At 52.7% G+C, this 25,520-nt stretch overlaps 9 protein-coding genes across 9 annotated transcripts; 6 read left to right on the top strand and 3 right to left on the bottom strand.

Moving 5' to 3' along the window:
* Positions 1-547: 547 nt before the first annotated feature.
* Positions 548-1,991, bottom strand: J4E79_002994 (uncharacterized protein; the record flags this gene model as incomplete). Its single annotated transcript, XM_049351890.1, has 3 exons — positions 548-711; positions 762-1,494; positions 1,605-1,991. The coding sequence occupies 3 exons, from the start codon at positions 1,989-1,991 to the stop codon at positions 548-550; spliced, it is 1,284 nt and encodes a 427-aa protein (XP_049213361.1).
* A 457-nt stretch (positions 1,992-2,448) lies between these two features.
* On the top strand, positions 2,449-3,203 carry J4E79_002995 (uncharacterized protein; the record flags this gene model as incomplete). Its single annotated transcript, XM_049351891.1, has 2 exons — positions 2,449-2,712; positions 2,763-3,203. The coding sequence occupies 2 exons, from the start codon at positions 2,449-2,451 to the stop codon at positions 3,201-3,203; spliced, it is 705 nt and encodes a 234-aa protein (XP_049213362.1).
* A 467-nt stretch (positions 3,204-3,670) lies between these two features.
* On the top strand, positions 3,671-5,315 carry J4E79_002996 (uncharacterized protein; the record flags this gene model as incomplete). The annotated part of the gene is made up of 3 exons (XM_049351892.1): positions 3,671-3,835; positions 3,881-4,329; positions 4,376-5,315. The coding sequence occupies 3 exons, from the start codon at positions 3,671-3,673 to the stop codon at positions 5,313-5,315; spliced, it is 1,554 nt and encodes a 517-aa protein (XP_049213363.1).
* A 4,519-nt stretch (positions 5,316-9,834) lies between these two features.
* Positions 9,835-10,683, bottom strand: J4E79_002997 (uncharacterized protein; the record flags this gene model as incomplete). Its single annotated transcript, XM_049351893.1, has 1 exon — positions 9,835-10,683. One exon carries the CDS (start codon positions 10,681-10,683, stop codon positions 9,835-9,837), a length of 849 nt encoding a protein of 282 aa, XP_049213364.1.
* Positions 10,684-11,665: 982 nt separating this feature from the next.
* Positions 11,666-13,130, top strand: J4E79_002998 (uncharacterized protein; the record flags this gene model as incomplete). Its single annotated transcript, XM_049351894.1, is given in 2 exon segments — positions 11,666-13,071; positions 13,091-13,130. The coding sequence occupies 2 exon segments, from the start codon at positions 11,666-11,668 to the stop codon at positions 13,128-13,130; spliced, it is 1,446 nt and encodes a 481-aa protein (XP_049213365.1).
* A 1,156-nt stretch (positions 13,131-14,286) lies between these two features.
* Positions 14,287-16,383, top strand: J4E79_002999 (uncharacterized protein; the record flags this gene model as incomplete). Its single annotated transcript, XM_049351895.1, has 3 exons — positions 14,287-14,485; positions 14,545-15,096; positions 15,839-16,383. 3 exons carry the CDS (start codon positions 14,287-14,289, stop codon positions 16,381-16,383), a joined length of 1,296 nt encoding a protein of 431 aa, XP_049213366.1.
* Positions 16,384-17,000: 617 nt separating this feature from the next.
* On the bottom strand, positions 17,001-18,244 carry J4E79_003000 (uncharacterized protein; the record flags this gene model as incomplete). The annotated part of the gene is made up of 3 exons (XM_049351896.1): positions 17,001-17,547; positions 17,594-17,739; positions 17,789-18,244. The coding sequence occupies 3 exons, from the start codon at positions 18,242-18,244 to the stop codon at positions 17,001-17,003; spliced, it is 1,149 nt and encodes a 382-aa protein (XP_049213367.1).
* Positions 18,245-19,566: 1,322 nt separating this feature from the next.
* J4E79_003001 (uncharacterized protein) lies at positions 19,567-20,500 on the top strand (the record flags this gene model as incomplete). Its single annotated transcript, XM_049351897.1, has 2 exons — positions 19,567-19,652; positions 19,732-20,500. 2 exons carry the CDS (start codon positions 19,567-19,569, stop codon positions 20,498-20,500), a joined length of 855 nt encoding a protein of 284 aa, XP_049213368.1.
* A 541-nt stretch (positions 20,501-21,041) lies between these two features.
* J4E79_003002 (uncharacterized protein) lies at positions 21,042-22,724 on the top strand (the record flags this gene model as incomplete). Its single annotated transcript, XM_049351898.1, has 4 exons — positions 21,042-21,286; positions 21,334-21,472; positions 21,524-22,117; positions 22,170-22,724. The coding sequence occupies 4 exons, from the start codon at positions 21,042-21,044 to the stop codon at positions 22,722-22,724; spliced, it is 1,533 nt and encodes a 510-aa protein (XP_049213369.1).
* Between the last annotated feature and the right edge of the window lie 2,796 nt (positions 22,725-25,520).

Here is a 25,520-nt window from a genome sequence, read left to right on the forward strand (position 1 = left end):
TGGTCACGACGAATGAGTTTGGTCAGATTTATCACTCGTATTTTCCTTGATCTATACTACGTTCCCTTCCATGTCCTCCCATTACCATCGATTCAACCGCCAATCGCCGTACACCAGCTCGGTGTCTGTTCATCGAGACGCCCAGATACCAAGCAACCGCATACCGTGATCCCGCAGTCAAATCCGTCTTCCCTACTTACTAACTAAGTTACTCTGGGCAACGCACATATGCGTGCTGTCCAGTAAATGTCCCAGAGAAAATACCGATTACAATGCCTTCTCGGCAAAGAAAGGTGTCCACTACCCTTCAGTACCAAACAAACATTAAAGGCCGTCAGTAATGCGAACCTTTTCGTAATGTAATCGTGGGTATCCTGATCCTGTTCCTCGACTCGCATAGGTCGAAGAACACAAAAAGCAAACGCTCGCTATGCAAACAATCAGTCACAAAGGACCTGATGCAAAAGGGGAGTTGGGAACGCTTGGTGATAGCATCTCAACACAAGCTACGATGAAGACTTGTTCAAGACGAACGGGCTGAAGGCCGTTAGATGTTGTCAATTGACATGGATGAGGTAGAGTGCTCACTGCGAGCCCGCTTGTCTGCTGCCTCGCGCTCGAGCGGCTCACCGCTGCGCTTCTTGGATGTCTTGGTGGAGCTGCTGGAGCTGTGCGCTGACTTGACACGCGACCATGAATCAAACGAGATCTCTGCTACTGTATAAGCGGGGGTTTCACTGGCGAAGATTGAAGAGACTTACCCTTCTTGAGCTTGCGGGTCGTAGGCGGCGGCGATGTGAGCAAGGATGGTGTTGGGACGGCGTTCTTGCCCTTCTTGCGGCTCGGGGTCGCGACGGACGCATCGATGTCGGTGGTCGCCTCCTCGTCGTCGGTCTCAACACCGTTTGCGCGGTTGCGCTCTTTGATCTCTGCTTGGAACAGAAGACGGGGTTTGATAGACGAACGAGTGAGCGGACGACGGGCCTCATAACCAATCTGGCGGCGGACTTGCTTGTCATCGGCGGAGAGGTCGTCGTCTTCCTCTGCCGCTGAGGCGCCGGAGGGTGCGTCGTCGTGGAACTTGCGGAAGACCTTGCGACCTCGGAAGATGTATACCATGCCTTCGTCACGGTCGACAGCCGCCTCCATCTTGGCAGTCTTTCGGTCGACGACCTTCCTTGACTTTTGGGGAGCAGCCTTTGCCTTGCCCTTGCCCTTGACGGTGATGAATGGGTTATCTTCAGTCTGAGCACCAGGAGTGGGTACGCGCTCCTTGGAGTCAGTGTAGATGGGGATCTTTTCAGTGTTCTCGTCCATCTGCTGGGCGAAGCTCTCTAAAGTGTAGAGGTTCTTAGTCTTGCGGCCCTTGCGCGGGGTCGGCATGGCTTCGTCGATGGTTGAAGGTCGGTTGGCGGGGAACAACACGCGCGCGGTCGAGCTGACGTCTTCGATGCGACGCTTGCGCGGCGTCTTTGCGGGAGTTGGGAGCATGCCCTGTGGAGAAGTTAGCATGTTGGGTTGTAGTAGGTGTGGAGGCCGTCTGGCACTCGACGCGGTTGTTTGTCAACCGCACCGGGCCCAGGCGGTCACCTCAGGTAACATACAGGAGCCATGTTCGCAAACAAGGTGCGCCGGGACGAGCTTGGTGCAGCAGTGTCGGAGTCAGAGTCGAGCGGGTTGAGGTCCAAGGGCGCGCGACGGGTCGAGCGTGGGGAGCGGAGGTGTTGGTGTTGTGGGGATGCAGGCGACGACGGTGGTGAGAGTGCAAAGGAAGCGTTTGCGCGGGCAGCAGAACGCTTGGCGTGAGAAGAGGCCGTTGGCGTGATGTCGCGCCTGGTCCGTGGGCTTGACCGCTCCTGTTGGTGAGTGTGAGCGTCGTGCTGGGCGGCCACTCTGCGCGATCGGCGCGGTGAAAACGGCTCGTAGTTGTCTCCATACAGCGGCGCGGGCGGCGTGTGGACGCGGCGGGGCGGGGACGGCGTGCGCTCCATGTTGGGTGGGATGATGCGGGTGTTTGTTTGGGATAGGGCAGTTGTGGTGTTGTTGTAGCAATACAGGGCGAATTGTGGGTATCCAAAATCAAAACAATGCAACAGCAAGCTCGATGTCGCAGCGCCTCAACGTTGGGATGACAATGGATGCAGTATCGATATGCGCGCAAGTGGAGATGGCGGTAGGGCTGGTGATGGTGAAGGTGAAGGACAAAGCCGGGTGGAGACAATGGGCTATGTCACGACGGGGAATGAAGGAAGTCGCGAGGTTGGGACGGCAGGTGCAGATGGCTGGTGCTCCTTCCTTGGCGCAACGCGGAACATCAACAAACCCCTGCTAACCGCTGGCCCCGCCAAACCAAATACGTCAAACACGCCAACGCTGTCAGTCGTTGAAACTCACCAAATCAATTCGTCTAGAAGAGTCCGACACAACACACAGCACCTTGAACACAACATGGACCCGCCAAATCTGGGCGCGCTTGACCTCTCCGACTCGGACACGGACGCGTTGTTTGACACGCCCGCGGCACGCAAGACCAAGAAGCAGACAAAAGATGCGGACAATGAGGCAGCAAAGACAAGGTCAAAGGAGTCGCATTACACGACAGAAGAGGCGCGCGAGGCAGCATTGCGCAGGGAGTTGGACAGCATACGAAACGTCAACAAGGTCATCGAGGGCGTGGTAGAAAGCCTGCAAAAGGCCAAGGACAACATGGCTGTAAGGGACCATAGTAGAACTGCCGCAGTCTCTAGACTGACGATGAATAGACTGTATCACGCACCGTCCAGAACGCGTCTACCTTGCTCCAAACATGGACGCGCATACTTTCCCAAACAGAACATAATCAGCGTCTAATCTTGAACCCGCAATGGCAGGGTGCGTCGCAAGATTTGGTCGATATCGAGGAGGAAGAGGTGCACCGCCAGCAGGCGGCACAACGTCGGGCGGCAGAAGAGCAGGCGCGGAGAGAAGCTGCAGCAAGGAAGATAGAGGAGGATCGCAGAAAGGCAGAAGCAGCTCCAAGGGCAGGCACACGAGGCAGAGGCAGGGGTGTTCGACCACGGGGTGCCTCGACATCGTCCACAGGGAACTATGTCGGTGTGGGTGGACAGACAGGACGCGGGGTCAGTCGTAGCGACTCACGAGGTCGAGCAGGCAGCGGCATCGGACGAGGACTCCCGCGGGGACGAGGTAGAGGCTTGGGTTGATGGGACTGCACACACGCCTTCGCCTCACCTCGAACGCATACATGAAATACCCAATCGACATTTACACCTAAATCGTATACTTCGCAGTCTGGTGGTATCGAATGCTGAGGTCAGCATAATTTATCGTGCAATTTCCGGTCGCCTCACTGAGTCTAACTCATCTTACCATCGCCGGGCATCCATAGCTTATCTTACCACGGCACTTTCCCCCGAGCAACCGCGACACGAGACCTCCAATCCGTACCTGCAGCTCGATGCAGCTCACGGGCCGTTGGTGATGCGGATGCGCTTCTCAAAACGGCAAGGTCTGAGGACCCCACTTGTCGTCAGTTGGACCCCGCCGTACATTTACTTGAGATCTTGCGACGATCCGGGGATTTCATAGATTCTGCGCTTCCTGCCCAGTCGACTTCTTTCCAATTTTCCCTTCTCTTACTCTTTGCCGATTGTAGAGACTAGATCGCGCAATGGAAGTCCCAACAGCGACGTCGCTACGCGACATCTACCCTGAAGACGCGCTCCCGGTCGAGACAAAGCGATGGGAGAGCCTACTCGCCAAGTTCAAAGAGCTCTATGGCAAACAAGCAGACTTCGTCGCCAGAAGTCCTGGACGCGTCAATATTATTGGCGAGGTAATTACCCGCAAGCAGTCTATTACCTGTCGCTAATAATTGTAGCACATCGACTACTCCCTGTACGAGGTTCTGCCCATGGCCATTACCGCCGACTTCATCATGGCTGTGGCTGTGCGACCATCTGAAGAGAAGCCCAGTGTACGGATAGCCAACCTCAACTCCGAGAAATTCCCCACCCGCGAGTTCGACATTCCCGAGGGAGAGATCCCCATCGACGCTACCGAGCATGAGTGGACCAACTACTTCAAGTCTGGACTGAAGGGTGTATCACAACTACTGCAAAAGAAGCGAGGAAAGTTCACATCCGTCGGCATGGACATTGTCTGCGATGGCACAGTACCCAGTGGTGGTGGCCTCTCAAGTTCAGCGTCCGTCGTCTGCACAAGCTCTTTGGCTGTGCTGGCTGCAAATGGCGAGGAGAAGATTGACAAGACCGAACTGTGCGAACTTGCTATTGTCTCCGAGCGCGCAGTCGGTGTCAACTCTGGAGGGTGAGTCGTACCTGGCTTTTGCATTACCACAGCTGACAAGTCGTAGTATGGATCAAGCAGCCTCCGTCTTCTCCCTCCGCGGCTCGGCTCTATACGTATCGTTCAAGCCCAGCCTAAACTATACAAACATCGAGTTCCCCAAGACCGACCCCGAACTGGTCTTCGTTACCGCCCAAAGTTTCGTCGCCGCAGACAAGCACGTCACGGCTCCCGTGTGCTACAACCTGCGCGTCGTCGAATGCACATTAGCAGCTGTCTTCCTAGCCAAAGCATTCGGACTGAAGAAAGAGCTCCCAACAGACTCCTCTCCCCTCGGCGTCAGCCTCCGCGGCTTCCACGATACCTACTTCGAAGACAAAGAGAACGTCTCCGACAACACCAAGATCTCCGTGTCAGACTTCGAAACCCAACTCACGAAGCTTATTCAACACACCGAAGACTACCTCCCACAAGAAGACGGCTACACACGCACACAAATTAGCGGGCTGTTAGGAATCTCAGAGGAGGAACTGAACGAACGCTACATGTCCAAGTTCCCCGTGCGCGCCGAGAAGTTCATGCTCCGCCAGCGCGCCTTACACGTCTTCACTGAAGCCCTCCGCGTGATCAAATTCCGATCGCTCCTCGCATCTCCCCCATCAAACGACCGCGCATACCTCCAGTCCCTCGGCGACCTCATGAACACGACACAAGACTCCTGCCGCGAAATCTACGACTGCAGTTGTCCTGAGCTTGACGAGCTTTGCGATTTGGCACGTGCCGCTGGAAGTTGTGGCAGCAGGCTTACGGGTGCTGGATGGGGTGGATGCAGTGTGCATCTTGTGCCGAAAGACAAGGTTGAGGCGGTTAAGAAAGCGTGGGTGGAGAAGTATTATAAGAAGAGGTTTCCGGATATCAGCGAGGAGAAGTTAAAGGGGGCGATCGTGGTTAGTGAGCCGGGGAGTGGGTCTGTGTTGTATAAGGTCAAGGATGGCAAACTCGCGTGAATGGACATGTATGGATGACAGTGTAGGGTCTGCATGCGCTCATGGAAGTTCGGCGCGGCGACGTCGGGTCAGGGTAGGCCGTTTGGGAATTCATAGTCACGACTTTGAATATGTGACAATGACATTGGTTTGTTATGCAACACTCTATCATCGCAGTCCCGTGGATGTGAAATATATCAAGCAGACAAATTGATGATGCTTTCCTGTCGAACTCTGGTACATGTCACATTCGCTACTTTGGTTCTCTTCACACGTTACCAAGGTTGGCACGCCGCGAGACCATGTTCGTCAACGTCAATGGCACGATAAAATCTGCAACACCCACAACTATATTTCTACACTGTACCCCCTTGATACTTTACTTGCCGAAGACACTGCACCCGTTCATACAGCCCTCCGCCCATCTTCACACCTGTATTCCCCCCACCCACATACTATCACCACAGATCTCCATCCCTACACCAGGAGCGAAGATGACAAAGCGCAGCCCCAACCGCCGCAGAAAGTCTTCCCGAAAGCCTAGTCCCCAATCCCATGCATCCGAAGTGCAGTATCAGGAAGCGGCCTATAACCAAGCGGGACACCAACCATACACTATGCCGGCCTTCAGTGAAGAAAGCATACAACGACAGTTGGGGTACATGGTACCGCTACCTCAACCAACGGCCTATTTGTACACGCACACACATCCTGTTACGGGAGAAGAAGTCGCTGTGTGGTACGACGGACGATACGCTTATGGTGAGGAAGAGCACTTATATGGCCGCAAGCACGAAGACGGGTGTGAACGGTTTTACCACCAAGGGGACTGCTACGTTCGCCCTGACACCGATTGGTCTCCTGTGGATGCTTCCCTGCCACCGCGGTATCAGTATTTGGAGGGGTATCATGATCCGATCTTGAAGGATCTAGCGCCGGATTGGTGGAGGCTTTTTGGACATGATGTGCCGAAACAATTCATCCTTTCACCAACGTCCGTCGAAGGCCCAGACGCAGGCTCCAAGCCGAAGGAAGCGGAGGAGAAAGAGAAAGATGGGGAGTGGAATGCGGCGGCGTATTTTGGGCCATATCGTGCGTCTGAAACCGAGGCATGTCGCGGGCCTGAGAGAGCGTGTGGTGAAAAGGACACGAAAAGAGAAGACGGGAGAGAAGATAGGGAGCATCGTGTGGATAGAAGCGCGACAAGGGCGCCGATTGAGGGACGTAAGCGAGAATGCAGGGGAAGAGATGACTGGGAGTGTGATTTCTGCGGCCCGGAGTGCTTTTGCTGGACTGTCAAGGAAGAGAAGAGACCTGCTGATGACATTCAGTCGCCTAGAATGAGGCTATATCAAGAAACATGCCTGAGTGTGGGAACAACCACAGGCAGGAGCTAGCCTACTGCTTTGCCGAGGACGAAGCCACGATTGTTTCGGTAGCCTGCCGATGTTAGCTAGAATAGACTTCGTTACGAAATTCCTGTTCTTGTGTTCCGGCAACCGCAGCTAGCGTTCTAGTGCAAGGAAGGCGTCGGGGTGCATGTGATGGTGTTGGTTATGTCGCTTGGGCGAAGCCACTCGTACGACTGTGAGGCGGATATCTCGCGTGCGGTCTTATGCGGGATGGCTGATTCTACGTGGTGGTGCTCGCAGCAAGGCTCTGGACTCTTGCGAGTAATCTATATTTTGATAGATTCATCGCGATGTGGAAAGCGCACGTCGTTTGGTGGTGGGACAGGCGTGATGTGGTCTGGCAAAAGACATCATACAGAGGCTTCGACGCGGTTCTAGCCAACGTCTAAATCGTAAATTTACTTTGCGCAATCTTTCGCCAGCCAGCACGCTTTCGTTTTTTTTTGCTATGAGCGTGGCACCTTGCGACCGAGCTGCTGCAGTGATTGTGACATGGAAGCCTGTTAGGGGTGGGAATTCAAATGGACCGCATAAGCAGACTTCTTTCCGCGTTCAGTCGATCTGATGAAGCGAACCGTAGTGGCGTTCTGAACTGCACTGAAGTCTTCATGGACCTGGATCCATATCCGGTTCAAGACAGCCTGATGGATAATGTGGCTGATGTTCCCCTTTCCAGCGAGATTGAGCCGAACAGCGTACGTCAGGAGGCAGCTGCGAGGAGAGGGGCATATGAGGCCACTCGAAGCGGCGAATAAGGGACAATAATCATCGATGCGATCAGGTTTTGCTGTGTCGGCTTGCAGGCGGTCGGGATGGAGCGATGTGATATCGAGCAGGTGCCCTCAGGGCTGAAGTGGGGCCATCTCTGCGCTAGCGTCATCCGCTAGTCACGCTCCCTTCCCGTCGACTGCACGCCTCCTGCACCACTCACATCGAATGATAGGAACGCCATCAATACTGGAGTGTCATCACAAATCGAATGGCACAGTGTCTTGTTCAGAACGAGGCAACCGGACGCATGTTTCCGCAGATCGCTGTACCAGCCGTTGGTGCACCCCGGATCGAAAAGGCTGCCACGTGTGTTTGAACCATCTGCCGGCATATCGAAACACCAACGGACTGGCTCCCAAAAGGAAAACAAGCTACCCAAAATTCATATCACGTAGCTGAGAGTTCCTGATCACAGACCGCGAACTATTGGCTAATTAACAGCACTCTAAATGTGTCTTGTCCGCTTCCGTCAGAATCTCTGCATTCACCAAAACCATGGGTACGAGTTTCCAAACACGTCCTCAACCATTGTATTGGAACGCTCCCTTGGGAACCATGGTCGATCGACTCCATCACTGCATGCGCGACAGACGTCCATGGTAAGTAGGTATCCAATCTGCACATGTACACCAAGCGAGTGAGGGCCACGCTACCTTGCAAGACAATACCGATTCGCAGAATATGGCACCACATATCGTACGATCTGCGCAAAAGGTCTGCGACTTTACTGGACTATTAATCTTCAGCGCGCCCAGACCTTGACTTGGATCACTGCAGGGCTCTGGCCATGTCTGATAAGGCTATCACTCTAGCTGGTCATGGCCAATCATCCAACTTACGTCTGAGTGGAATTCGGTAAAGACTCCGGAAGGTGATGGTCAAGTAGGGTAACGACTCGGTCCAGAGCAAATTTGCACGGCACACGCTTGGCATATGCCGGGAATGGCACTGACCTACGTCTCGAACGCTCAAAATTCACGTGGTGATGTAGCATCCACATTGAGCTTGTGTCGAGCTCTGAAAACGGTCGCAAGCCATCGATCAGCGGCACTCTTGCTGCATTTAGTCAAAGCATAACGCCATATGCTCGGTTCGTTACCGATACTGCTGAACTCGAACAGACTCACGTTCAGATTGGGACTGATCTGGACACTCGTCGCGATGTTCTGTGTTGTGAAAATGGGGTATCGGCTATGCAACGACTTCGATGATACGCCCAATCGAGGCCTAGCTATACAGCCCGCTACTCGTATGCCGGAATCCTATAAGGTCAAAGGTATACCCAATGATCAAAGCCATGGTTTACCGGCCTTGTCAAATTATAGTCTAGTACCGAGATTATACTAGCACTTCCGTACCAATCTACAGCTCACAGTACAACTCCTCGCGCACCGAATTGTCGTCGAGGTTCCCCACGCATTTGATCTTAGTAAAGCGGCACTATATCTGAGGCCTTTCTACGCATGCCCGATATTACCTTCGTACTCGCAATAGCACTCGAACGGAGTCGCAGATACCAGCAGATCGCATACGGGTAGCTAGATGTTGAAAATGGCTCAAATATCACGCCATATCAACAGCAATGATACAAGACTATCCACGGAAGTTGATCCCCCAGAAAGCAATCGATTACTGAGCCTACCAGCGGAACTGCGAGAGCAGATCTACCGCAACATCCTCTCCTCGTCCGAACAAGGCCCGGAAATACTTCAGACCTGTCGTCAGATCGAGCGAGAAGCACGCAAGTTTCTCTACCAGAGACCTATCAGCTTCTCGAGTCAACTCTCGCTATACACTTGGGTAGACGCAACGCCTGGCCATCTCCTCTCGCATGTCACCAATATATCAGTTGCGATTCGAGATGTAAATCTTCGACCTGTACTACGCCCACACGCATTTACAACGTCATCATCAGTACAGCCACGACTGATCAGTTGGAGGTTATACGAAATGGAGATTTGCAAGCTTATCTCGACGCTGGGGAGACTGCCGCATATCAAGACTGTTGTCATCAAATCACCTGCGATACGCCAGTCCCATCTCTATGACAAATTTGTGTCCAGGGTCTTGGGCGGCCTTCATTTGACATTGTCAGACGTTCGGGTTGTACATGTCGCCAGGCTGCAATCCTAAGTGCTGGTGGAGTAGCAAAGCGCGTCCGAACTTGATGAATTCTTCAGTCCTCTGATGGATGAAAGACAGGTGAAAACATCAAGAGTGGTTTCCATGTAAAGTGGTAAAATTGGCTTGTGAGGGTTACAGACCGATAGTATCGCTGCTTCCATAGATGAGTGGAAAAAGACCTTTGTGTTATCTTCCTAGTACTTATTGCACTTCGTCTTCGCACATCGGAGCATTCAAGCCCCATCACTCGAGCCTTCTTCCAATGTGTCCACACCGTCAACGAGATCTTTACAGCTCAGTAAGAATCCCCATCCTCCCATGTTGAATTCAACCATCTCCTGGGCAAATTTCGGGCTAGTTGTAGCAGTTCCGTCGCTCAGCAAGAGGCAATCCCAACCTTTCCAGACCGCATCGGTCAAACTGGCAGCAACACATTGGTCTGTGTTGCAGCCTGCGAAGATCAGTGTCCTAATACCGCGAGCCTTCAACACACTCTCCACTTTGGTCTCACCCCAGAACCCAGACAGTCGATTCTTCCAAACTCTTAGATCATCAGGGTGGGCCAAACTCTCCAAAGTACTGTAGAGATTGGAATTCCATTGATCGCGCATGAGAACGGCGCCGCCTTCGACCGTAGACCCGTCATCTAGCGTTATGGGCCCGATGTTCGTTCCAGGACCAGGTACCTCACGATCGCCCTCGAAGTTTGTGTCCATTGAGAAACCACGGACAATCGCAGGGGGCATAGTCTCAAGATCCTCATCTGCGAGACCCCAACCGAGCCAAAGGATTGGGATTCCGGCCTTCCTGCAAGCTGGTATCGCGTGCTTGGTGAGCCTCTCTACAACTTGCAAACCCAGGCTGTCCGACGGCCGACCAAATGCTGGGGACAGAAAGTAGTTTTGCATGTCGATGACCACGAGTGCAGTCCTGGTGGGGTCAATGATGGCGTGCGAGTCCTGTGTGCGTAGTGTCAGGCGGGGGTAGACCTTGGGGCCATGGGGCGCGGCAGGATGCGTGATGTCGTAGCCTTCCTTCTCGGAGTATAGCCAGAAGTTCTCTGCGCCCCCAATGACCTTCATCTCTTCGCTCGTTGACGTACAAGAGAACTATTCTTGTGAGTTGAAGACCATTAAACTCATGATTGAGACATGGAGTTATAATGCTGTGAAGAAGCACGGGAAAGAGGCGTGCGCGAGCTGTTTGTTGCAGTCTACAGAGCCGGCACTAAGGGTGTTTGCACCAATGTAATGGGTCGTTCTCGGTCCCGGTCTCGCGTACTAGCGAAACATGGAAGGCGCGTTTGGCCCGTAGCTGTGATACCACATTTCTCTTCGAAGTACTAGAGCTGACATCAATTATTAGTTGATGAACGTATCGTCTCATTGCTCGTGAAGTTCAATCATAGCTCTTACCAGGAGAGTGAACCTTTGCATGGCAGTGGTGACTAGTTTAGATTTGTCAGCGAACTGGGCGGCGGGGATTGGCCATCCTGCTAGCGACAAGAGGCATCAAACCGAACCGCATGTCAGCATACCTTGATCTCAACAATCAATCAGGCAACTCACGATGTCGAGTAGTGGCGTCGAGAAACGCGGGTCTGCGTCCACGGTGCGAGTAAGTAGGTTTGCTAGCATTTATCCGGCTTAAGCCGCTGCGGGTCCTTGCATCCGCTTCAGACGCGACTCTGCCACGACATCCGCCCACAGCCATGGAGCATCGAACATCGCATCGCGAGCGCTCCACACGCGTCTACCAGCAGACTGACGCGTTTTCTAGGCTTGCGATCTGTGTCGCAAACGGAAGCGAAGATGCGTGTGGAACTCCGGTCCTCAGGGCTGCTCGCCGTGCACCAATTTGAAAGAAACGTGCATGACTACGTACACGCGCAAACAAAGGTCGAAACCACAAAGAGGGTATGATTTGGCTGCACTTCACAAACGATAATCTCATTGACGATGATTCAGCAATCGCATAGCTGAGTATGAAGATCGAATCAAGAGGCTAGAGTCGCTGCTACACGAGCGGAACGTGGCACAACCACACGTGCGCCAACAACCGGTCATGCAAACGTCAGAACATTCACCACCAGTCTCAGCATGGGTGGATTCTTTGCGTCATGAGGTGGAGGCTGGCCCTCATCCCCAACTTCCAGACTTCGACCCTTTTGACATAGAGAGCTTCCTACCAGACAATGATGGTCTATTTGCAGACGACCTGGGCGCACTGTCTACCGGCGACTCTAGTCATGGCTCTTCCACATTTGATCCGTCGTTCCAGGTTCCGTTAGATGGCATTTATTCCTCCGCCAACTTCCAAGAGGATGCTGCCTTCCTACGAGCTGCACAATTCGGGACGGGGCCGACCGAGGATGTCGGTCTACCACCACCGCCAATGGTAACCAGTCCAACTAGTGACTGGTATTTGCCGCCCCCAGAGCTCGGAACCACACTGCTTGCAGAGTTCTTGACAGACCTGAACACCGCCTATCCGCTATACCAACCACATGTCATCGCCGACCACCTCCGAACATGCTATGCGGGGCTGCCTGATGACTCGGCAATCGCTTGGACGAGTGCGTACATTGTCTTTGGTATGGCACATCATATGCGTGGCATGAGCGCAGCTGGTGCCAGCCATAATATGGAAATGGCTCAATACTACCTTGCTCGCGCCTATTCTACGCTCGACACCCTTCTCGCAGCGCCGCCTTCGTTGGGACAAGTCCAATGCCTAGTCGGAATTGCACTACTCATTGTCGCCAGCCCATCCGGTCATAAGAAGACAGCGGGACAATTCGTCTCCACTGCCCTCCGCGTCATTAGAAGCCTAGCCAACGAAGGCAAGAGAAGCAATCCGACGGCGCAGGAGATAAGTGACGGCGCACAACAGCGTCGTGTTTTCTGGATCTGCTTCACCAACGACATCAGTCTGAGCATCTTGAGCAATACGCAACCAACACACCAGCTTCAAGACGTAGCCAACTGCTCCGACTTTGTAGCAGACGAGCTTGGTGCGCTCACTGCGACCGAGGGTACCTGGCGAGCGCATATCTTCTGGCTCTTCACAAGGATAGCCTTACTCCAGACCGAAGCCATTGATCAGGTGCTCTCTCGCAAGACATGTAATACAACTCCGCTGGACCTCAGCGCTGCTACAGCTATCGTGCTCGCACGCTTGCAGGCCTTTCACGAGCAGCATCACATCTTTCATCTGTCTGCTGTTCAGCTGGAACAGATACTGTATCCAGCAGACATCTGCCATTGTGTTGCACTGGAGGCTTACTACTTCGGAACTGTATATCGACTACATGCGTTCATGGCGATAGACATGAGTTCGGAGACCAATCCCTTCGAGCTGGACGGCTTGATCAGGATGTCGAAGATGAAGCAACACAAAACATATCTGGAGGCGCGAAGGCTGTTGAGTCTGTTACCAGTAGCACCCCGGGGTAACGTTGCTTTGTACTGGTAAGTAGCATTACACTAGCGTCCAAGTCGACGTTGGCCTCGGCTACAACAGCTACTAACCTCTTTGCAGGATGGTATATCCCTATCTCGTCGCAGCACTCGTCACCATTCTCGCACATCATATCCAGAATTCAACTGAGACAGCCCCATCGGCTGCCGAATTGCGCATCTATAAGCAACTAATCGCTGATCTCGATACTATGGTTCTTGCAGTGGACAATGCGGACTTGGAAGGAAAGAGAACTCTTTGCAAGTGTTTGTTGTCGACTTTCGAGGCGCGGCACAGTGCTTACGCGATAGGCGGGACTTCAGGGTGCATGGCGGTCACGAGCTAAGAGCTGTTGCAACGTATAGGCAATCAATCAACCAAGTCATGGGCGTTGTTCTATGACATCCCAATCCCAGAACTTCGCTGTTCATTTGCGTCTGTGGATACGTCCAACCCCCTTCCTTTTCGGATTGGCGAGTCTTTCGACGTTGCCGATTATTCTTTGCAATTCAGCCGCACTAGCTTCTATATCGGCGTCGTGTGTTCTAGAATTGATATCCCCCTTAGCCTTTTTGAAGGCTACTCTCATGGCTTCATTTATGACAACAAGTTCCGAATCGACGTCTACCTTTCTGTCAGCTATGTGCAGTTTTTCGCATTGACAAATCACTTTAACCTACCCTTCCAATGACCTACCGCCATCACGGGATCCTGCTCGCATAGTCTCTCGAAACCACTTAGCAGTGCCGCGTCCAAGCGTTTCAAGGCATTGATGTAATTTTCCACGCTCTGCTCACATCTTTTGTCGCCTTTACCAAAGAGCTTGTTCCTCACCGCTGACCGAAGAAAGTCGGCATGAGATGCGAGAAGAAGATCGATCTGTATACCAGCATTGAATGCGGGATTGGATACTCCACGGGCTGAGGTTTCTGCTGTGACACTCATGTTCACTGTATTGGGAAACGTCGGCAGGTGTTTGCGCGAGTGCGCAGACATTGAAAGATGGGCACCCATGACGTTTGTAGTTGTCAGAGAAACTTGAAGATTAGAGGGGTGATGCGTAACAGGTAAGGGTGGTCATCGGAGCGGGGGTTGCAGCTGAGCTGCATGGCATCGAGACAACCATTGGATGCCAAGGCCTGGAGCCAGCCTTGGAAGCTGTCGCTGGAAAACGCAGCAGGACCCGCCTGAAACCTGATGCACAGCACATGGCGAGCCCAAATAACATGAGCGACCTGTTGGGTTACGTTGCGCGGTCACTTGAAGAGGAAGAGGAGTTTCACTTCTTGCGATTTGAGCAGCTCCAGCGGATCAACATCGTCGCACAACAATTGCGGCTACTTGAGCTCAAGCTGCAGTTTGACGGCACGCGAAACGCCTCAGCCGATGACCTTGGAAAGCTCAAAGATAGCCTGAAAGACTATGGTACGAACCTGCAGGGACAATAGCGAACTACAAGAGGCAGATAGCTGACAAGTGACTAGTCACCGCGATTCGGGATTACCAGTTCCTTAGAAGCCGAAAGAGCGTAGCGAGGAAAGATACACACCCGAGGAGACTCATGCTGCAAGCATGGTTCCAGTCTCGGTTTGGGACTGGCGAGGTGTTCTATTCTCATTACGCCTACTTCGACGAGACGGTCACCACGATCGACCATTTTCGCAGGTACTTAATGAAGAAACTGCCTGTCTACGTCACATACTCTGAGAACGAGCGATCTGATCGTTTGAAGGAGTATGAAGATGGCAAGGAACCCAAAGACGTGTCGCCATTCGTCGATTATCTTGCTCGCTTTCTGATAGCGATAACGGGTGGTCTATTCCTTATCGTTCCAATGCTGATCATGGCTATTGATACGTCGCAAAAGAAAAGCCTGATCACGGTTTCCCTGTCGGTTTTCTGGTTCGCGCTTGCCCTCTCATTTGGAGTTCGGACTTCGAACGTCGAAGCGCTTGTCTCGACGGCGACTTATGCTGCTGTTCTGGTGGTGTTTGTGGGGACCAGCTCTGGCGATGGAGGCACCGTGGCAGCTGCAAGTAACTCCACCATGGCATCGCAGTGACTCGAAGTGAACAGCAGGCCGTATACATTGAGGTGGTTGACGGCGGAAGAGAAGAGTAATAATGGCTCCCAAGTTTCTAGACGCAATCCGAACACCAATTTGCCAGCGAATCTTGAATGGACCTGAGGTGACTTTTGTCTTGTACTGCTCGTTGAACATCGACGTCGTCAATATTTTAGTTCGTGCACCTACCAACTCTGCTGCATGCGCGTACACCCGAAGAGCGACCGACTTCGACAAAGGCTCGCAAATGTCGACTTCCCTATCGCCGACTTCAGCGAAACGAGCTGCCTCGCGATCTAGATCCGTCTCGATGGGACGCTCCAACGCCTCGCTTAGAGCGCCACGCTGGCGATTGCGAAGCTTAGCCAATGAAAACAGCACGAGTTTGATAAGTTACAATGTAAAGGCGATGGGGCTTCTTCATACACAGCTGAACGATGCACTACGGCATATGCATGTCTACACAAACACAGCGGAACTACTCTCCTCTTACTCTGAGGAGCAGATAGGAATCAGCTGCATGATGGGGTGTAAACCCTGTGTGAGCACGCGTGGTGTATCCAGCCCAGACAGTCCTGTTTCGTGTCTGCCCAGCATGCGTGCCCTACATCTCAGCACGCCTTGTAGTCTTCGCCATAAGCACAAATAGCATACCCCCGCCTGCCTCCAGCTCAAACCATGTGATCTCCCAGAGCGCCTGACTGCCCTCAAAGAGCACGTTGTCTCGCCGTCGCTCGAAGCAGAGGTGATCGCCGGAGGTGTAGTGCAGCGCAACCCTCCGGGTACGCTTGATAAGCTGAAGGATGTCGGTGCCGGGCGCATCGCCGCTATGGGTGCCGGCCACTTGTCTATGCAAGTCCTCGTGCAGCAATCTGCCTCGCGCTTGGAAAATATTGAGGGGTGCCGCGCAGCAAACGATGCTGTTCGCTCCGTGATCGTATCCATGCCTACACGATTCGCCGGGTTCGCGGTGCTGCCTATGTCTCTGCCGGAAGAAGCCGTAGCAGAGCTCAACCGCAGCGTTACAACCCTTGGGTTCAAAGGCGCGATGATCTGGGATCATCTCGACGATGGAACGTACTACAACGGCGCGCGCTTCGATCCAGTCTTCGCCATGGCGCAGAATCTCGATGTACCGCTGTACTTGCATCTTGCTACCCCGACCGCAGATATCGCAGCCAAGTTGTACGTGGGCAACTACCCAGCCGCCGTGGCGGGAAAGCTCGGGGTGACGTGGTGGGGTGGCATGTCGATGTAGGAACGCACGTATTGCGTCTCTATGGCGCGGGTTTGTTTGATCGCTTCCCCAAGCTGAAGCTCATGACTGGACACAGCGGCGAAGAAGTGACCATGTTCAATGACCGATTCGATTCGGCGGGACTACGCAATGATACAACGTTCGATCGGGTGTGGAGGACGGATGTCTGGAGCATTACGACTGCATTCTCTACTGTGAGACAATTCGAGCAGTTGAGACAGGTGAGCCCAGTTGAGAGGATCATGTATTCGGTCGATTATCCGTCCAGCGCCAATACGGATGGGTGGGCGTTTGTGGAGAAGTTGGCGCGGGCGCAGGTCTTGAGTGACGCCGAGATGGACATGTTTGCGTGGCAGAATGCTGAGAAGTTGCTGAAACTATGAGTAGCTGACATTGATGGAAAGATAAGAAAAGGTCATCGAACAATGATAGTATTTGCCTATGGACACGCGTTGGCCGCATGCACCGAGAGCATCAAGGGGTCGATGATGCCATGCCAAGATGTATGACGCTTGTTCATGATAGGGATAGCGTAGTAATTAGGGCACCCAGCTCGCGCCTTCGCGCTGGAACGCGTCTCTCCTATAGTCCAGCTTCACACATTCGCCATCTACCCTCTAAACATCTTCAGGTCCTGCGAGGCCCAATGCTTGTCTGCGAGTTGGTGCATCAGCCTTGAAGTAGGGCTTCTCCGCCAACGACGTAACCCTTGTTCCGTGCCTCGGCTCAATTCCTCCATAATCCCAACTCGCGTTGTGGATTGTAATTCTGTTATCCCACAATGCCGAAGTTCCTGGCGTCCAGCGGAACCGGACCTGGATATCGACGTTGTTTTCATACACATCGAAGAGGTAGTTGAGAATCACGTCGCTTTCAGCTTTGTCTAGTCCGACGATGCGATCTGTGAAGGCGCGGTTGACCCACAGTGCTTTCCATCCGGTTGCCGGGTGGACACGAACAATCGGATGAACGCGTTCGATGTGCTTAGGGCCAGCACTAGTGTCGTCGCGGTCAAGGTACGGGTGCGCACTGCGGTACACTGCTTCTCTGCCATCGATGATCTTTCGGAAAGCAGGAGAAAGCTTCTCGTACGCAGCGTAGCCTGAAGCCCAGAGGGTGTCACCTCCGATCTTTGGGATGGTATCATTGTGGAGATGTGTCACGCTAAAAGAGTCAGAAATGAACATCCTCTCAAGATACCATCACTTACCCAGCAGGTTGGCGCTCGTGCACCAGATCAGTGTGCCACCTAGACGCTCCGCCCGTCTTCCGGAAGCTGGCTGGCACTTCCGTCGCCTGCAGAGCGGGCCACAGAACCGTCACCCCTGGCACACCGGGTACGAATGGAACTTGTGGCTTCACTCGATCTTAGCGCGTGAAGTGTCTTTGGGGAAGAACTACTCACGTGGACTTCAATTTCGCCATAATACTCGCCCAGCTTCTTCTGCTCTTGAGGCGAGAGATCCTGATCACGGAAGAACACCACGCTTCTTTCAGCGATCAGAAGACCAAGCTCATCCTTTTGTTGGTCGGTAAGGTCCTTCAGCTGAAGTCCAACGATCTCAGTTCCGATGTGTGAGGTTAAATGGATGACTTCCTTCGCAGCACTAAACAACGCTTGCTTCTCTGGATCGGCTCGGATACCTGGATCGATGTGCTCACGATCATAGTCCCTGATCTTGTACACATCGTCAAGGTAGAGTGGTTTTGCTGGTCTGTACGGATAGCCGGCCGACAGATCGATTCCTGCCTTCTCGAGTCTCTTCCTGGCTGGCTCTGGCAACCCCAGCGAGTCCTTCCGCGGCTGGACGGTATCCTTCTCCTGGATGTGTTCGTGAACGGGGATTGCGATTGGAGCCATTGTCAAAGTTGTTTGCGATGCAGTTGCGCAGACCTCATCGCTCGCGGTCCAAAGCAGTTTTATATCCGGAACTCTATTACCCCACTTCTCAGGTCGTTCGTTCACAAATCCGACTCCCATGCATGGTTGACTGATGTGGCTGCGTCGCGTGCTGGTTGCGACACTTGTTGCGGGGTTGCGATCACATCATAATCTTGCAGATGACGAATACCCAGTCAACGTTTCTCATGTTATCGCTCGGAGAAACTTCGCTTCATGTCAAAGGTAATCACATCTTAGTCGCAAATAAGTGCGTCGGTTTTGGTTGCTGGCATCCCATGCGAACATGGCCGCTCATGATGCCATTCGTATCCACCATCGCGCTTTGTTTCTAGCTACACCCCGGTTGAGATGCTTGCAGTGCTGACAAGCGCTATAGCCGAGGCATAAGCAAAGAATGCTGACAGTAGGTAGATGGCTTTCATGTTCGAGTGTTGGGAGGCTTGTGTGTGTTGCTGTCGGCTGAAGAGTTGGGTCTTATTCGCACGCGCACGCGCGAAGCTGCGAAGAATATCCCTCAGCATACAAGCAATATTTCCAACATGTCTTTCCGATGCAAAAGTGTTACTGTAATTGGCGCAGGTATCAGTGGCGTGGTAGCTGCAGCTCATCTCCAAAAAGAGGGTGTCGAGGTCACTGTTTTTGAGCGATCGAGTGCCGCAGGAGGCATCTGGTATACGGTCCAACTTCATGTCCCTCAGGCAGGACTGACAGCTTAACAGGCTCTACGATGAGCGAAAGCCCCTGGAACCACCGTATTCGGGAACCAAAGTGTCTAGAGCTGACAGTGTTCATGCGACTGAGGAGACGGAGGATACGGAGAGACTGCTTCATGCGCCACCTGGGTAAGGTCTACAAATTTCACGTCAAACGCTACTTTGGACTGACTGGCCCTACACAGTCCATGCTATGTGGGCCTAAAGAACAACGTGAGCACGCGCTTGTTGGAAACCACCTTGAATCCGTTTCCGCCTGGGACTGAGGATTATGTGACGCATCAAGTCTTGTGCGACTACATACAGGCTACTGCTGCCTCGACCGGGGTGCATGGGCTGACCCGGTACGATACCGACGTGAGACGGGTTACGAAGAACGGTAAATTATGGACGGTCGAGACTGCGACTCTGCAGATTGAGGAAGGTGCGCTTAAGCGACGTGTATCCGTTCATGTCAGTATTACTCTGATATTGGCTGCACCTCGAGTTTGCTAATCTTCGGCTAGGACTTTGACGCCGTAGTGATTGCGTCTGGTCATTACCACACACCAAGAGTTCCCGACACGCATGGACTGGCAGAGTGGAAGCGACGATTTCCTGGTAGAGTGCAACATTCGAAAAGCTACCGAAGGCCCGAGAATGCCCAAGATAAGGTACGTTCGCGCTTGATCGAGCGAAACGACGTCCTTGTGACCTGATACTACTCCAGAACTATCTACTTGTCGGTGCAAGTGTATCCGCAACGGACATTGCTCGTGAACTTGGCCCATACGCAAACAAGATTTTACAGAGCCAAAGAAACGGCAAATTTGATCTACCGCCTAGCATGCTTCCAGAGAATGCATTTCGCATCGAGGAGGTTGCGTCGTACGACGAACCACGCGTGAATGCATCGGCATCACTGGACCCCGACGAAGCGATCCCAGCCACCATCACGTTGAAGTCAGGCGCAAAGATCTGTGATATCCACCATGTCATACTTTGCACTGGCTACTATCTCGCCCTGCCTTTCCTACCACAGCTCACCTCGGACGAGACGCCAGTCCAGCATGCCGACGGCGCGGTGTTGGTGACGGATGGTACACAATTTCACAACCTACACAAAGATATCTTCTACATTAACGATCCGACCCTCGCCTTTGTTGGCGTGCCTTTCTTCACGGCTACCTTCACGCTATTCGAGTTTCAAGCTATGGTCGTTGCAAAGGTGCTCTCAGGCCAGGCCAAAATTCCCAGCAAAGATGCTATGCGGTCAGAATACAACGCACGCGTGAAGAGCAAAGGCTATGGCAAGTCGTTTCATAGTCTGCGAGATCAAGAAGCGAGCTATGTCAACGAGCTTATGGACTGGGTCAATGCTGATCTAGAAGAAGCGGGCAGAGATAAGTTGCATGGGCATACCGAGAAGTGGCATAGCGCAAGGGCAGAGCAGCTTGAGAGGATGAAAGCGTTCTTTGCTAACCCTAGAACTGAGAAACGGTTTGAAGCGACGTGTATATGATATACTGGATGAATACAACATGTCTCAATCGCAAAACCCAGTCTGCCCAGACAGCCAGCAGCACAGACGGCCTCGGGAGCTTTCTACAGTCACATGATTAAACGAAATGTGTTGAGGTTCTCTGCGTTTTTCGGCACGGTTATTGCGCGACTCAGGCACGCAATCTGCATGCCTGATCACGACACATGACGCCACACCACTCCCATGCATCACGACGATCTTGAACCTACAAACACCGGAAACGCAATTCACGTTCGTGCTTATCAGACTTAGACTGTCTACATGTCGCACAAACCCCACGCGAACCCTGTCATAACGCCATACCCACCCCAGTATGTCGAATCGCGCTACGAAGCCTACCGCGCATTATCGACTCGCCACTGACGCGCCGAGCGCCATGCTGAACGGGTAACTTCGTAAAAGATGCTTAGCAATAGCAAAGGAGGCCTTGTGCTGCTTGTTCAATAAAGCTGAGGCTTGTGCCAGTACCGCCTTAGACACCAGACACGAGACATACGTTTCACACTGAAGCCTCGCGAAGATGGGTCGACCTCAGGATATCTCGACGGAAGCAGTCGCAGCTACAACTGTCATCCAAACCAACGAAGAGCTTAAAGCGACGCCGCACAAGTGGTACTACTACCTCTGGGATACCTTGGACAAGCCGAAAGAAGAGCGATGGTTCATGTTCAAGCTCGATGCCGCTCTACTCACCTTCGCGTCGTTGGGGTACTTCATCAAGTACCTTGATCAGATGAACATAAACAGCGCTTTCGTCTCGGGGATGTATGTATCTGACCTCCGTTAGCGATGACTGGCTGACATTGGGGTAGGAAGGAGGATCTTGGGCTTTACGGCAACCAGCTCAACTACATGCAGACTTGTTGGACTGTGGGCTATGTCATCGGCGAAATACCCAGCAACATCATTCTTACTCGCATTCGACCGTCGATTTGGATACCCGCAATGGAGGTATGATTCTGCAACACCGCGCGGTTGGGAGATGAGTACTGACACCGGTAGCTTACTTGGGCTGTCTTAACGTTCTGCCTTTGCCGTGCCAACAACGCCGAGACAATCTACGCCCTGCGCTTCCTTATCGGCCTCGCGGAGAGCACATTTTACCCAGGCATGCAATACATCATCGGATCGTGGTACCGGAAGGAAGAGCTCGCCAAGAGATCTTGTATCTTCCATACCAGCGGTGCCATCGCGACCATGTTCTCCGGCTATCTGATGGCCGGCGTGTACAAGCTCGACGGAAAAGGCGGCTTCAGAGGCTGGCAATGGCTCTTCATCGTGGACGGGATAATCTCTCTCCCCATCGCGGTCCTCGGCTTCTTCTGTCTGCCCGATCTTCCGGAGATCTCTAAACCCTTCTACCTGACCAAAGAAGAGGTTGCATTTGCGCAGGAGCGCATGCGACTTGAAGGACGACAGAAGCGGAAGCCGTATACTAGGGCCAAAGTACGCAAGATCTTTACGTCGTGGCATATCTGGGCTCTTGTTCCGCTTTACGTGTTCTTCAACAATGCTAGTATGGGATCACAGCCGATCTTTCAACAGTTTCTCAAGGCGAGCAAGGACCCGAAGTACACCGTCAGCGAGATCAATACCGTAAGTTTCACTACACCGTCGGAACAAGTAGCAATACTGACGTTGTTGACAGTACCCCACAACTACCAACGCCGTACAAGTCGTCACAACACTGCTATACGCCTGGACGAGCGACAGCATCCTCAAAGGCTCCAGATGGCAACCAATCGTCTTCGGCGGCTGCATGAATATCATCTGCTCTACCAGTCTGGCCATCTGGGATATACCCATCAAATGGAAGTGGGCTTGCTACATTCTCTCCGGTTTCGGTGGCGGTCTTTCCGGCTTGTGCTTCGCATGGGCTCATGAGATCTGCACGCACGATAACGAAGAGCGGGCTATCGTTGTCGCAGCAATGAATGAGATGGCGTATGTGATACAGGCTTGGCTGCCGCTTCTTGTTTGGAGGCAGGTTGAGGCGCCGCAGTATCGGAAGGGGTTTATTACGGTGTCGTTCTTGAGTGCGGCGCTGATTGCGACTGCGCTTACGATTCGGCTGCTGTATGCGAGAGAGTTGGTTAAGAGGGGTGGCGGTCAGGCTTCTGAACGTGAGGAACGGACGAGTTCTGATGAGGAAACGACGGGGCAGGGTAGCGATGGGGATGTTGGTCAGATCAAAGCGCCTTGAGAAACTGTAATTGCCATCGCGTCAATCCTGGGTCTCTCATAAGGTCATTGCAGTTGTAGCTTTCCACCTTCATGATCATTGACTATCGGAATCCTAAATAAGACAAAAGATTTGCTCCTCCGGTATGTCCGCTGCTGGACCCTGAAAAATCTCTCCGTTCATGATCTCGTCGACGTAAGCCTGACCCATGAATACGTGTTTATCTCCTCTTGGTCGCAATACATAGGGTGTGTTACCACCGTACAACACTACCACGATATCACCGGCTCGCATACATTGTGGGCCGAGACCATACGATCCTTTCTCCGTCCAAAACAGGCGGCGGTGACGACAAACATTATAAGATATGCTTCCAAATAAAACTGAATCGCGATCGTGAACATACTCGCCCTGATCACCAGACTCTTGAAGATTGATCAGTCGGCGCAGCAAACGTGAGCAAGCGTTGCTGTGTCTCGCTTTTTCATCTGGAAGCTGTAGGTACTCATCCAAACCAACCACCCACCTGCCTCCCGTCAATGTGCGAGCGAGTTTTTCTGGGGACGATTTGACATTCATACGCTCGTGACATTTGAGGAATGGATGACTTTTTGGTGGATTCCCGATAGCTTGGACATCCTTGGCACCAGTAATACTTTCGTTGGCATCCTCGGTAGTCTTCGGGCCGCCGATATACTTGGGGTCTGACAGGTTGTGATAGTCCATGACCTCTTCGACCTCAGAAACCTTGCTGTACGTCACGCCTTTGAGACAGAGATCTCCCAGAGCTGACAAGCTGCCGACAGTAATAGTCCCTTTATGCTCTCCACATGCACTCCAAGGACATGAATCTTCAGGTAATCCTATTGGCATACGAGAATGCTCACTATCCCACCGCGGGGCCCACGATCTGTATTCAATGTCCTCATATTCCTCAGGACCAGGTCCATCATAGATGACATCGTGGTCAATGAATCTCCACTCTTCAGGACCAGGCCCATCATAGTTGACGTGGTGATCAATGCAGCCGAACGCAGTCAGTCGTGCGTAAAGTTGAATGTAAACCAACACCGTGTCGGCATATATTTCATCAAGGCCTTTTGTATAGTCGACGCCTAAAGCATCTACCTCTGACCTTGGTGAGACGATATTGAGTAGGCCGTACACTTTGTCGCTTGGGTCAGAAGACTCATGAGTGCAAAAGAGCTGCAGCGCCTCTAGTAGTGGATACATGGTTTCTTGGCTCATCGTGGCCGCATTTGTGCTGTCTAGCCCATAAAATGCTAACTTATCCCCGTTACGATAATCCCTATCACGGATCCATGCGGCACTTATAGCTAGAGCTGACCAAGATAACTCGTCGTCTCCCCAGATGACTATCGCGTCTGCAGCTAAGCGAATTTCTTGGATGCACCATATCCTATAGAACCAAGGTCGATTGTAAAGTTCCTTGAGGCTACTTAGTACGGTCGGAGAGGCCGCGATTTCCGGGAGTTTGACTTCGTCATGGGTTGTGAAGCTATCTGGAATGATGCCGTGTCTCTGATCGTAATCATAACAAGCGTCGGCAATGATTTTACTGGACTCGAAGGCTAGTCGTATCTGTTGCGCATCTCCTTGGCCTAACCAGACAACGACTCTTCTTGCCAACGAATAGATGCTACCCATCATCGGAACTTGGTGACTTTTCTCGCCCTCATCTGCTTGGTCGATACAAATCGCATCCGCCCAAATTAGGCGCGTGACTTCTCGATAACGTAGCCTTTTGAATGCCTGCGAAAGCGAAGGGCCAATCTCTATACACTGATCATTGCACCATATGTTGGCAGATGGTGTTGAATCGCCCCACACGTAAGACAACGCTTCGTACGGAGGAGCCTCGTCAATGTCGAAAGAGTGGCATTCGCATCGCAACGGTTCATCTTCATTGAGGGCAGGGAGAATTGTGAGTAGCCTGAATGTCCGACCACTTAAGATTCTTTCTGCGTGGTTGAGAGTGGCCGACATCTGATGTTCGTGACAAATTTGAACGCGACGGTATGGTTACGAGCATGAACCCTGACGAACACTCTTAGAGCATTTTGAAGCGTGCTACGCTCGCTCGCATATGTCCGATACGTATCGCAATTCGGTACGTGCGCTGCGTGTATGCAAATTACAATAAAGTGGCTGATAGACGCCGGTGATCGAGGACGGCAGACCAGCCGCGCCAGGCTGACAAGTCACGGATCGCAGGAATGGGGGTTGTGTCGATACTCAGGACCGTGAGAAAATCCGGGCAACGCCGATGACGTAGAAGGCCTTCGTGACGAAGTTTGCATGCGGTGTCCTAGGTGGGTAGGTGGGAAGCAGAGGTGCGTCTTGTAGGAGGTTGGGAAGTGGCACTACGATAAGACCTCGGCAATGTGCCGCAAATGGTACTGACATGTGGACACCGACGCTAACGTATGAATTTCATTGTCGCGCTCGTGGGGAGCTGAGCGATGCGCCAAGCAACGCCATCATCCGCAACTTCAACCGTAGCTCGATTATCTGCCGCTGTCACCTACCACTGCCATGACACATTTCGGTCAATCGCCGGACCATACCACCCCTTCCCAGATTAATAATCACATGTCTCGTCATTGCGATCCGCAGACTTGGTGAACGCGACGAATGCCATCTGGAAACCTTACCCAGCCACATTTCCGCCCCCCAATGCCGGCCTCAGGCGATCCATGAGCCAAGTCCGCGGTATACTGACCCGCTTCCTTCATCCCATGTCGCACGTGCGTCGTTCAAACGCCGGTGCCTGGGTACGGGACACGCCCACCTTCT

This window comes from Alternaria viburni (genome assembly GCF_023758015.1).
Source record: "Alternaria viburni strain BMP 2772 chromosome Unknown scaffold_5, whole genome shotgun sequence".
In the NCBI taxonomy this organism is placed as follows: domain Eukaryota; kingdom Fungi; phylum Ascomycota; class Dothideomycetes; order Pleosporales; family Pleosporaceae; genus Alternaria; species Alternaria viburni.